Here is a 13,379-nt window from a genome sequence, read left to right as displayed (position 1 = left end):
TTAAAAAAACCTCTTCTCCTTTATACTTTGTGTGCCATTTCCCATGCAGATGTGACCCCTTGGGCTTCTATTTGCTGAAGCAGGGAAGGAAAAAGACACAACAGAGGTGTGCGTTGGGGAAGTGTGTGTTTTTTTTTTAAAACCCTTCCATCCAGGGGTTATTTCTTAGAAAAAGAGCTGGAGGAACTTATTAGCATAACTCATTAGCATATGCCACACCCCTTGACATCACCAGAAGTGTGCCATTAGCATGACTGATTTGCATATGCCACACCCCCGGACATCACTTATCCTGGCTGCTTTGGACCCAATCCTGGCCATTCAGGGCCGAAATTGGGCTCAAAATGGCAAAAAGGGGCCCTAAATGACCAAAAAGTGGCCATTTTGGGCCCTTTGGGGCCTGGTTTGGGGTCGAAACGGCCCAGATCGGGTCAGTGCTGGGCAGGGGAGGGTTCCCCCACCTGGCACTGATCCAATCCAGGCTGTTTCGGCCCCAATCCAGGCCGAAATGGGCCCCAAATGGCAGAAAGTCAGGTGAGCGTGGCCACCTGCCGTGACCTCTTTGGAGAACTGCTGGAACTGTGTTCCTGTGCGTCCCCCCTCGAAATAAGCCCTGCTCCCATCAAATCACAGATCTCCATGTAATATTTCCAGCACACGGAAAGACTAAAAAACTGGTGAGAGAGTTTCCAACTGTGGTATTGTTAGCTAATTTCAGATTGCCCCAAATTATACCAGAAAGATATCTTCGTAGCCTGGTTTATTTTTAAAACAGCCGCACCATTTTCATTTATTAATTTAGAAAATGTATACTCCACCTCCGGAGAACTATTCGATGCGGCTCGCAAGGTTGAAAAAAAAAATACAGTCACATCCTTTTGCGAGACCTAAAAATGATCAATATCAAAGCAGGCCATAAAACCAACCAGAAACCTCTCAGGGGCATAAAAACAGCACAAAAAATGTCCAGCTTCCTAAAACAGTGTCCATAAAAAAGCCCTTTTGCTAGAAGCAGACCATAAAAAAAGCTATGAGAGATGGGACCCTCAGTAAAAACCCAACATAAAAAGGAATGTTTTGGCCAGGCGGGGGAAGGACAGTTGGCACCAGGTGAGCCCCGTGGGAAAGGGCATTCCAGAGGTGAGGTACCACCACTAACAAAGCTCTGTTGCCACGTGCTTCACCTGTGCAGGTAGGGGAACAGACAGCTGGGCCAGGGGAAAGGTTCATAAATGGTGAGCTAGAACTGGTAATCCCTGAGCATGTACAGAGTGCCTTGCCTTATGCACTGAACAGTTGCAAACTGTGTACAAAGCCAGTTTGCCATTTGCTTTCTTGTCTCTGGATGCTATTTTAAAGTCAGCAGCTAAGGGTGGGCAAAATCCCACCCTCCATTTCCCCCATCCGGTTAATATAAAGGTCACCAAGCGATTTTTTTCTCTTATTATTAACTTGAACCCTTTGGTGGATGGAATGGACTAGTAACCTGAGAGCTAAGTGGTTGGGTTGTGAATCAGCACTCCGCTGGTTCGACTCCCACGACTGCCATGAACTCTGCAGGCCTCAGGTAAGCTGCTCCTCTCAGCCCCAGCTAACCAGCTGTATTGTGGGGATAATAATACTAACTTTGCTGCTCCAAGTGTGTCAATAATCTATCCAGAAGGGCTATATATAAGCACACTGTTACTATTATTATTAACAGTTAGCTAACTATTTAAGTAGAAAAGAGCAAGAGTCCAGGAGCACCTATAAGACTGGCACAATTTGTGGTAGGGTAGGAGCTTTCGTGGGTCACAGCTCACTTCTTCAGATACAACTATAATGCGAGTCCATCTGTCCTTATATGTTGGAGAGTGGAGTGATTTCAGATGCTGAATGACAATAGCCAGTAAATGTCAATAGCAGGCATGATTAGATATGGTGGGGTGTGCAAAGGGGTGGTAGGTGTGAATAAATCAGCATTGGTAATGAGACAGGAAACCTAGGTCTCAATTCAATCCAGGTGGATGCAATTGCAATTCAGTTGCAATTCAGACTGCTGAATTGTAATTGATAATGAAGCTCAAGACAATACATCCACCTGGATTGAACTGAGGGCTAGACTTCCTGTCTCATTACCAATGCTGAAATCACTCCACTCACCAAGATATATGGACAGATGGACACACATTCTAGCTGTATCTGAAGAAGTGAGCTGTGACTCACAAAAGCTCATGCCTTACCACAAATGTTTTTAGTCTTATAGGTGCTACTGGACTCTTGCTCTTTTCTAGTGCTACAGTGGTAGGGTATGAGCTTTCGTGAGTCACAGCTCACTTCTTTAGATACCCTCATCTGAAGAAGTGAGCTATGGATTCTGAAGAAATGAGCTTGCTCCTTTCTACTGCTACAGACAGACTAAGACATCTACCCATCTTGATCTAACTATTTAAATCAGGGATTTGGATGCAAGCTGGACTAATGGCTTCTCCGCCCAGTTGGGGTTCAGCACCCCCTTTAAAAACAAGCTGAGCTTCAGCACCGGAGAGACCCACCAACAACAACTCTGTTATAGAAAACTATATCTGGCAACACCGCATTCCTGGTACAGCTGTCCCATCTGCATCACTCACATCTCAACGGAGACGCAAGCGGCGTTTCGGTCTCCCACAATCAGCAGAGAGGAAGAGAGAGATTGGAGCGCAGGAAATGAAAAGATCTTGGAGACAAGAAGGGGGCAAAGGGCACAAAGAGAGGCGGGAAAGACTGTGATGTGATGGAAGGACCGGAGGAAGAACGGATTGTACTTAGGCCTGCGCGTGTTGCTTCCACTCCGAATCAGTAAGAAGCCCACCATCCCAGCTCCATCTTCCAGTGTTAGTACCTTAGTTAGTACCTTAGTTTCCTTGTGCAGAATAGAACCGCAACACAAAATCCTACTTTCCTCTTTGCTCTAAGTTAGCTGGCCAGCAGATTCTTCTATAAGCTATTTCTGGACCAGATTTGGCATTCAGAGAATCTCAGCGGTTATTTCTAGAAGTAAGTTTCTAGCCCTCGTGGAGGAAGGGCTAGTATGGCATCTCATTCTACACCCCCCCCCCCCATTCATCTCTGTAATTTTTCCTGCACATTGGGCTTTTCAAAAGGGGATCGTACCGTGGCAAAGATAGGACTGCTACTTTTTAATTGTTTGATCTTGTTCTTCTTACCTTTAATAGCTGCACAATAGGAAGTTCAGCAAGTGCAGCCCCTCCCCCCCCCCGGTCTCAAAGCTGAGGAAAGCTGCGCTTGGAGAATTTGTTGTGTGCTTCCCTTAAAGGCACAAAAACAATCCGGGGGGGGGGGGGAATCAACTCAGAGCATCGTTCCATGGAAAGGATGTAATGGTGCGGTGGAGTAGGATTTGGGAGACCTGAGTTCGAATCTCCAAAGGCCATGAAGCTCGCCGGGTAATCTTGGCTAGTGATATACTCTAAACCTAACCTACCTCACAGGGCAGTTGAAAGATAAAGATAAAGATAAAGATAAAGATGATGGACGGGCGGGCGGGCGGGCAGGCGGGCAGATAGATAGATAGATAGATAGATAGATAGATAGATAGATAGATAGATAGATAGATAGATAGATAGATAGATAGATAGATAGATAGATAGATAGATAGATAGATAGATAGATAGATAGCCTGCAGGGAATTCACACCTTTGCATGTAGCAGTTTGGGAGAAAGGAGAAGCAGAGAGATTTGTAAATGTAGGCAGGGGCTGACGGGTCCTTTAACATCCTGGGAAAGTTCTGGGCTGGCTGTTACTTTGGACCATTGCCAATGGCTAAGATCAAGCCGAGCTGAGCCTCAGTGGTGCCTGCGGCAATCCAGGGACCATTCGGCTGGGCTCCAGCCAGTAGCTGCAGTGATGGATGTAGGCTCACCTCTTGTCTCTTCCTGCACCGCTGCCCGCTGAGTTTGAGCCTGTGGCATGGAAGGAGGTGACGAACAAGCCTACGCTTATCATCACCACGGTCTGCATCCAAGCCAAGCAGCCTTCACAGGACTGCCAGCACCACTGGGGTTCGGCTTTCTCCTGGGCCATTTTAGCATTTCTGTCTTCCCCTGGAGGAGGCGGGCAAGTTTTCCCGCCTCACTTCATTGTCAGTGTATTGCTCTAAGCGACAGGTGAGCTCACACATGCACGGAGGGGATGCATTTGTATGCAAAAAAGCAGTACAGATTAGATGCCTCAGGGCTTTCCCCCCCCCCCGCCCCCGGCACCTCTACACAGTACTTTTCTATGGAGGTACTTTGCATACTGAGCTGCGAATCCTGGGGTGAGAAGTTAGAACCTGCTGTGAAACTGAGAGCGACGGGAATCGGCTTCTCTCCTCTACTGTCCAGAGCGTGCATCTCAATTCTGTAACTTCTGAGGGCCAAACTACAAGTGACAAATGACACAGGTTGGATACTTGTCAGCTTCCCTCAAGTTTTGATGGGAAATGTAGGCAGCTTGGCGGAATGTTGGACAAGTGACAGTTGAAAAGGCCATTGGACAGCAGTCGGAGAACCAAGCTGCATGACCAGGACGCCTACATTTCCCATCAAAACTTGAGGGAAGCTGACAAGTGTCCAACCTGTGGCATTCGTCACTTGTAGCTTGGCCCTTAGTGTTGTTGGCTTGTGTGACTCGATGGTGCCCTCTATGGTGTTACAACTATTGATGAAACCAGAGACTTGTCCACTGTGATTTTTCGGCAACCTGTTGCATCCCTTTCCCCTGCTAGCTGTGCAGCGCAGTTGGGATCCTGGTGTAGCAAGAAGGATGGAGGAGGAGGAGGTTAAAGGACCGGGGAATACCTCACAGGGTTGTTGTGAACAGGGTTCCACAAGACGCAATCTTATCCTCCATGTTATTCAACCCCTATCTAAAGGCTTTAGGCGAAATAATTCATAGCTATGGAATTGGATGTCATCACTACACAGGTCATACCCACTGCTCTATGGCTGATTCCGCACATGTTGGATAATGCACTTTCAATGTGCTTCAGCTACCGTTTGGAAGTGGATTTTTTGTTTCACACTAGAAAAATTCAGTTCCAAATGATCTCTAAAGAGGATTGGAAGTGCATTATCGTGTGCGGAATCAGCCAATATCTCGCTATCCAAATATCCCAGTGATGCAGTCAAGGTCCTGAGTTGCTGCCTGGCAGCTGAAAATAGCTGAAAGCAAACAAATGGAAACTGAACCCAGACAAGACGGAAGTGACGCTGGTTGGGAAGGAGGAGATCTTGAAGGGCATTGTGTTTCCTGCTTGCAATGGGTTCAGTTGACTCTTGCAGACTCAGTTAAGAGCCTAGTGGTTATGCAGGATCCAGAGCTACTGCAAACGCAGCTGCAAAATGCAGCTACAAAAACAGGCTCTCTCTCAATTCGGACTAGCCTGGAAGATGAACCCCTACCTTGGCCACTTGGACTCACAACATGGGAACATCAAGATTAGACCAGGGCTGTATTAACCCACGGTGAGGCCCCTAGGCTTTCAGGTATTTCAGGCCCCCTCCGGCACTTCAGTCTTTCACCCCACTACAGCTGACAGCCTGACCCTGGTACGGTAGGTAGTAGACCACAGTGCATAGCTCTGTATCTATTTTGAGGGTCTCCTGAAGAATTCTATTCACAATTTTTAAAAATATTTTTATTGCACGAGTAGAACTCTTCAGGACAGCACATTTTGGGGTATAATTGTTCAATACCGTAATATTTTGAAGTGAATAAAATTTTTATTATTTATTAAAATAATACAAAAGACTATTTGTTTCTTTTCAATAAGGAAGCAGTTAATTATCTTATTAATAGAAGTTATATAAGAGGATCAATTAATTGTAATTTATGAGGGAGTGCGCCTCAGTAAAAAAAAAACTGACGGGCCCCTAGTCCCTGTGAGGCCCCTAGGCTTTGGCCTAGTCAGCCTTATGACTAATACGACCCTGACCTAGGCTTCAGCCTAGTTGGCCTTATGAATAATACAGCCCAGACCTAGATTTCGGCCTAGTCGGCCTTATGAATAATACAGCCCTGACCTAGGCTTCGGTCTAGTCAGCCTTTTGAATAATACAGTCCGGTCCTAGGTTTCAGCCTAGTCGGCCTTATGAATAATATGGCCCTGACCTAGGCTTCGGCCTAGTCGGCCTTATGAATAATACGGCCCTGACCTAGGCTTCAGCCTAGTCGGCCTTATGAATAATACAGCCCTGACCTAGGCTTCGGTCTAGTCAGCCTTTTGAATAATACAGTCCGGTCCTAGGTTTCAGCCTAGTCGGCCTTATGAATAATACGGCCCTGACCTAGGCTTCGGCCTAGTTGGCCTTATGAATAATACAGCCCAAACCTAGATTTCGGCCTAGTCGGCCTTATGAATAATACAGCCCTGACCTAGGCTTCGGTCTAGTCAGCCTTTTGAATAATACAGTCCGGTCCTAGGTTTCGGCCTAGTCGGCCTTAAGAATAATACGGCCCTGACCTAGGCTTCGGCCTAGTCGGCCTTATGAATAATACAGCCCTGACCTAGGCTTCGGTCTAGTCAGCCTTTTAATAATACAGTCCGGTCCTAGGTTTCGGCCTAGTCGGCCTTATGAATAATACAGCCCTGACCTAGGCTTCGGTCTAGTCAGCCTTTTGAATAATACAGTCCGGTCCTAGGTTTCAGCCTAGTCGGCCTTATGAATAATACGGCCCTGACCTAGGCTTCGGCCTAGTTGGCCTTATGAATAATACAGCCCAGACCTAGATTTCGGCTTAGTCGGCCTTATGAATAATACAGCCCTGACCTAGGCTTCGGTCTAGTCAGCCTTTTGAATAATACAGTCCGGTCCTAGGTTTCGGCCTAGTCGGCCTTATGAATAATACGGCCCTGACCTAGGCTTCGGCCTAGTCGGCCTTATGAATAATACAGCCCTGACCTAGGCTTCGGTCTAGTCAGCCTTTTAATAATACAGTCCGGTCCTAGGTTTCGGCCTAGTCGGCCTTATGAATAATACGGCCCTGACCTAGGCTTCGGCCTAGTTGGCCTTATGAATAATACAGCCCGGACCTAGATTTCGGCCTAGTCGGCCATATGAATAATACAGCTCTGACCTAGGCTTCGGCCTAGTCGGCCTTATGAATATTACAGCCCTGGAGTAGATTAGGGTTGCCAGCATCCAGGTAGTGGCTGGAGATCTCCTGGAATTACAACTGGTCTCCAGGCCACAGAGAACAGTTCAGCTGGAGAAAATGGCTACTTGGGGGAGTAGATTCTACGGAATTATGCCATGCCAAGGTCCTTTCCCTCTCCAAAACCCACTTTCTCCAAGTTTCTCCAGATTTCACCCCCCAGATCTCCAGGAATTTCCCAACTTGGAGCTGGCAACCATAGATTAGACTAATGTAATGCACTCTACATTGGTCTTTCTTCCAAGTCAATTTGGAGTCTCCTGCTGGTATAGAAGCCAAAGCCCAATTCTTGTCAGGAGCTAGGAGGAACCTGCATATTTGTCCCATTTTTGTAATCACTTTACTCATCTGTTACCAGGCTATCCAGTTACCAGAGGGTACTGGATCAAATCAAGCCTGAATTCTCCCTAGAAGCTAAAATGACAAGACTAAAGCTATCATACTTTAATTACATCAGGAGACGACAAGATTCTCTGGAAAAGTCAACAATGTGAGGAAAAGTAGAAGGCAGTAGGAAAAGAGGAAGACCTAAAACGAGGTGGCTGGACTCAATAAAAGAGGCCATGTTCTTCAGTTTGTAGGATCTGAGCAAGTGTGTTAATGACAGGACATTTTGGCGGTCTTTCATTCATAGGGTCGCCATAGGTCAGAGGTGACTTGACAGCACATAACACACACACAGTTACCAGGCTCAATTCAAAGTATTGGTAAACCCCTTCATGGCCTTTCCCTCTCATATCTATGCAACCGCATCTATCCCTGTGTTCAGCCATGGCAGCTTTGCTCATCTGAACAGGGCCTTCTGCAGATACCACCCTGCAAATGGGCAAATTCGACACCTGCCTGTTCACTCATTTTCTTGTTGTGGCCCCTACCTGATGGAATCGCCTACCTGAAGAGGTCAGGTGAGCTCTCACTCTCTTGACTTTCCACAAACTATGCAAAACTGGATTATTCAGGAGGGCCTCAGGAAATTTCCTGTACAAAATTGATCAAACAGATGTCTCGGTAAAGGGACAGGGGCTGTAGACTATACTACTAGGTACTATCTTTGTGTATATGCTCCTACTGAAAGATTTTGTGTCATTTAATATGTTCATGTCAAATTACTTATGTATTATTTCTGCAATGTTTCATATCTGTATTCAGTTCTATTCTTGTTTTCAAATTTCTGCAACATTGAATTGATCGTTGAATGTTCTAACTGTTGGTTGTACTGACTTACACTGGGTAATCCACCTTGAGTCTCAATAAGACTTGAACTAAACAGTTAATTTTTTCTTTGCCTCTGCTTTCGCAGATCGATCAAGACGGATTGACGCTGTCTGAGCGAACTCTCTACCTGGGACAGGATGAGGAAAGCGAAAAGGTAAGAAGGAAACGTGTATTCATAGCTCTATATACCCAGATGTGGAATTCTCCCCTTCCAATGTCACAAATATGAAAGGGTTGGTATAGCATTGTGGGTAACCCATGAGCTACTACGATCTAGGAGGCTCCTGGTTAAAATCTCACCCTCTGCCATGGACTCACTAGATGGTGGTGGAGAGTGCCCTCAAGTCATAGCTGACTTATGGCAACCCCGGTGGGGGTTTTCATGGCAAGAGACTGAGGTGGTTCGCCATTGCTTGCCTCTGCAACCCTGGTCTTTGCTGGAGGTCTCCCATCCAAGTACTAACCAAGGCCGACTCTGCTTGGCTTCTGAGATCTGACACGAGCAGGCTATCCAGGTCAGGGTGGACTCACTAGGTACCCTTAAGGAAACCACTGTGTCGCATCCCCACACACCCACTCAGTTCTGCAAGGAGGAAAAAAATAATACTGGCCTATACTTATACGGCTGTTATGGAACACTGAAAGAGCTATATAAATGTGAAATGCTCGTACCTTTTAGGAACATACCTGATGAAGGTAGCTTGACTCTCGAAAGCTTACACCCTGGAAATCTTGCTGGTCTTTAGGATGCCACTGGACTCAAATCTTGTTGTTATAACTCTTAGGGTTTTTTATTGGATGGGTCAATACAATCAAATTAAAATACATGTACAATTCATTTAATTTCCCACAGCTATATTTCCTCACCCCTCCCCTCCCCCTTTTCCATGTTGACTTCCAACAGCACTCCAACCCCCCATTATTATTATCACATTATTTCTATACTATAGTTGTTCTTGTCTCGTTATTGGTAAAGATCTTAACTATATCTTATCTTACTTAATATCTTTAAAACCCACCATAATTGTCCCTTAATATCCCATCTCTTTTCCATATATTTTTTTAGTTTTTTCCAATCTTCCAAAAACCTTTTCGGATCTTGATCTTCCAAATTTCTTGTTAACTTGTCCATTTCATCCATGTACAACAATTTCCTTGTCCATTCTTCAATTTCAGGTATTTCTTCTTTCTTCCAGTATTGAGCTGTTGTTATAACTCTTAGGAGGGACTGGTTCTAAAAGTAACGGGGCAAAGAGGGGAATTTTGATGCAATGTTGTCCTTGCCAAGTCCAGCTTGCCCTCAGCTATGTGTGTTCTCAAGGGAGGTGGACCGCAAAGTATCTGCGTTCACATTCCTACAACCACTTGGCAAGAATCTGAGCATGAGAAAGACTGGTTATGCAGGTGCTGCCATAGGGGCTCTGCCTTCTTTCTGGGTATCTTGATAACGTCCTTCTCCCTCCGCAGATCTTGGCTGCTTACCGGGTGTTCATGGAGCGGCTGTTGAGCCTGTTGGGGGCAGAGCACGTGGAGCAGAAAGCCAGCGAGATCTTGCGGCTGGAACAGAGGTTGGCCAACGTGAGTTCCTTGGGGCAGTGGCCTCGCCATTCTTGATCACAGCCCAGTCCTTATTGCTGGTGTAAGGAAGACCTGCAAAGACTGGGAATGGGCGTGGTGTTGACCCTGCGCCAGAGGAGACCGATCATTACCATGACGACCCATGTCCTAGCAGTGGGCTTCTGGTGGAACTTCATCAGCATGAAGTTCCCCGGGCTCACAATCTAGATGTTATGCTTACTAAACATCAAGTGAGGCCTGGAGAGCTCCTGGAATGAGAACTGATCTCCAGACTGCAGTTCCCCTGGAGGAAATGGCTGTTTTGGAAGGCAGACTCTGTGGTATACCATAGAACTGAGGAGAAATGGAGGTCCTAGAATGACATCACATTCCCTAATTTCTGCCTTGCCCAGGCACCACCTCCAAATTTCCAGGAATTCCCAAGCTGGCAAACTTAACAGATGCCCATTCTGTCTGTGCACGCTTGCCACATAGCATTCTTCCTGCTCTGTAGTAAGTACTTGGAGGAAGGAGAGTAAAATATTCTTTGACATTCAGAAACATTCAGGTTTGAAGCTAGTGCATGGAAATCCTCAGATTTGCGAAATTGCTGCAAAAATTGCAGTTGAGTGGGAAATTCTGAGCACACGTGGGCGAGGGTTGCTCTAGGAACAGGGTAATAAAATTCTGTTTTTGCGAGCCTGCAGGCATATCCACAGTGTAGGCTCAGGTCTATTTTAAAAGGCATGCTGATTTCAGAACGATTCCTAGGAATCGTTTCAGGTGATTCTGGACTCTAATCTCACTGTTCTAATGCACACCAACACAGCTATCCACCTGAAACTGGCAGTCCTAGTTTAACGAGGAGGGGCTAGCAGCATCTGTCTGTCTGTTTGTCTGTCTGAACTTATAGTCTTCTCTCCCTGCAAGCGGGTTCAGAGCAGATAACAACGATAAACAATACACGTACAAGATAAAATCAGCAATAGTATCATACAAATAAAATGATCAGTCTTTCAAATTTGACATCACGGCATCTGCTAGAAGCGCTAATATTGCACAACCCCAATCTCAAATCCTGTGGGATGGGTGGGGGGGCGGGGGCTAACTGTTAAGTGGACAACAAAACCAGGAGCGGATGCAGCTCCCCACTCAGCAGGAGGCCGGTTGGATCGTTCACCCACCTGAACCTCCATAAGCTTGGTGGAACATCTCCATCTTACAGGCCCGACGGAACAATAGCAAGTCCCGCTGGGCCTGAGTCTCCAGACACAGAGAGTTCCGCCAGGCTGGTGCCAGGGCTGAAAAAGCCCTGGATCTCATTGGCACAAACAATGTAGCCGTCACCTACTAACTAATATAACACTAAAAGATACTTGACACAGTTCTATGCAAAAATACAAAATTTACTAGTACATAAAGTGAACTCTAAGTGGGCAATAAAGCAAATTCTGTTTAAACAAACATGGTAGAACGTATATCACACCCTCACCTCAACAAAAAACAAATTTGAATATGTTTATTACCATTTTCAAATCGAATTCTTATTGACCAGCGATTCTGGCGACATACGTGTGTATTCTGTACAAAGTATACTGATACTTGGATGAATTTTTGTAGAGGCTTTTCAGCCCTATTATAATTGTATTGGCTCTGTAGATATCGGGGATTGGTTTGAATGTCCCCCCCCCTTTTTTTGTTGAGGTGAGGGTGTGATATACGTTCTACCATGTTTGTTTAAACAGAATTTGCTTTATTGCCCACTTAGAGTTCACTTTATGTACTAGTAAATTTTGTATTTTTGCATAGAACTGTGTCAAGTATCTTTTAGTGTTATATTAGTTAGTAGGTGACGGCTACATTGTTTGTGTTGGTGGTTTATTCCGTTACTCTCTCTACTTGGAATTTTGCTGGATCTCATTGGGGCAATGAGAACCTCCTTGGGTACAGGGATCACCAGGAGATATTTATCTGCTGAACAGAGCACCCTCTGGGGAACATAAGGTGAGAGGTGGTCCCGCAGGTCTGTCGGTCCCAGTCCACTAAGGGCCTTAAAGGTTAAAACCTCTAGTAAGAGATCCAATCACTTCTGTAAGTTAAGTTGGCTAAGATTTTACTATGAAGCCTCTCCTGTCCTAAAGGGTGCTTTGAATTTAAGCACCAGAAGGATCCTGCAGTTAACTTCCTTGTGGCCGGGGGCCATTTTGTAGTAAAAGAGCTGCTGGAACTCATTAGCATAACTCATCAGCATAACTGATTTGCATATGCCACACCCCTTGACATCACCAGAAGTGTGTCATTAGCACAACTGATTTGCATATGCCACACCCCTTGACATCACCAGAAGTGTCATTAGCACAACTGATTTGCATATTCCACACCCCTTGACAGCACCAGAAGTGTGTCATTAGCACAACTGATTTGCATATGCCACACCCCCTGACATCATCTATCCTGGCTGTTTTGGACCCAATTCTGGCCATTCAGGGCTGAAATTGGGCCCAAAATGGCAAAAAGGGGTTGAAAATGGCAGAAAATGGCTGTTTGGGGCCCATTTGGACCCGGATTGGGACTGAAATGGCTGGGACCCGGGTCGGTGCCAGGTAGGAGAAGGTTTTCCCACCCGGCACCGACCCAATCTGGGCTGTTTCAGCCCCAATCCAGGCCGTTTAGTCCCCAATCCAGGCCACGACGGGCCTAAAATGCCAAAAATCAGGTGAGCAGGGCCACTTGACATGTGACCTCTTTGGAGAACTACCAGAACTGCGTTCCTGCACGTTCCCCCTCAAATTGACCCCTGCTTGTGGCTAGTAGTCAAATAGTCTGTACAGAAATAAGGTTGCCAACTCCACTTTGAGGTATTCCTGAAGATTTGTGAGCGATGCTGGGGACAGTGGAGTTTGAGAAGGGCAGTGGAGTCTTAGGGAATCAGATGCCCCAGAGCTTGCCCTCGGAAGCTGCCATTCCTTCCAGGAGAACTGATCTCTGGAGATCAGTTGCAATTCCAGGAAAACTCCAGGCCCCTCCTTGAGGTTGGTCGTCCCACATAGAAATGAATTCCGATTCCGACATATTTCCCAAAGCCCTGAAATTCACAAGGGTATATTGGCTTCCCCACCCAACCCTGAAAGCATTGGCCCACAGCGTTGTGGAACCAGTGGTTTCCTGGTTTGTCACCAGTGATTTCTGTAGGTCAGGGACTGATACATTTTCAACCCGAGGGCCATTTCTGGGTCTCTGCCAACTTATGAAGGCTTCAAGTTGGACACCAGCCCTGTTCTAAAGTGGATGGAGACCCAGATGTGACCTGCTGTCTCTACTGCTTAAGGCAGGTGGGCCAATGCTCCCACCAATTTTTAAGCAGTTGCTGGATGACAGGATCCCACGGTAGGGTTGCCAAGTCCCCTAACCCTCCCAGCGGAAGTGG

General features: G+C 46.2%; 1 protein-coding gene across 2 annotated transcripts in view; it reads left to right on the top strand.

Annotated features, from left to right (window-relative positions):
• Window positions 1-13,379, top strand: part of ECEL1 (endothelin converting enzyme like 1) — an 86,585-nt gene that overhangs the window by 34,861 nt on the left and 38,345 nt on the right. For both annotated transcript variants that reach the window (XM_054982216.1, XM_054982215.1), the window contains exons 2-3: window positions 8,481-8,549; window positions 9,863-9,973. In XM_054982216.1, the coding sequence (XP_054838191.1) occupies window positions 8,481-8,549; window positions 9,863-9,973 (180 nt within the window). The remainder of the gene's footprint in view (window positions 1-8,480; window positions 8,550-9,862; window positions 9,974-13,379) is intronic.

The sequence above is a fragment of the Eublepharis macularius genome, chromosome 6 (assembly GCF_028583425.1).
Source record: "Eublepharis macularius isolate TG4126 chromosome 6, MPM_Emac_v1.0, whole genome shotgun sequence".
Lineage (NCBI taxonomy): Eukaryota > Metazoa > Chordata > Lepidosauria > Squamata > Eublepharidae > Eublepharis > Eublepharis macularius.
Note: the sequence above shows the minus strand (reverse complement) of the source record. Positions and strands in the feature narration are given on the sequence as shown.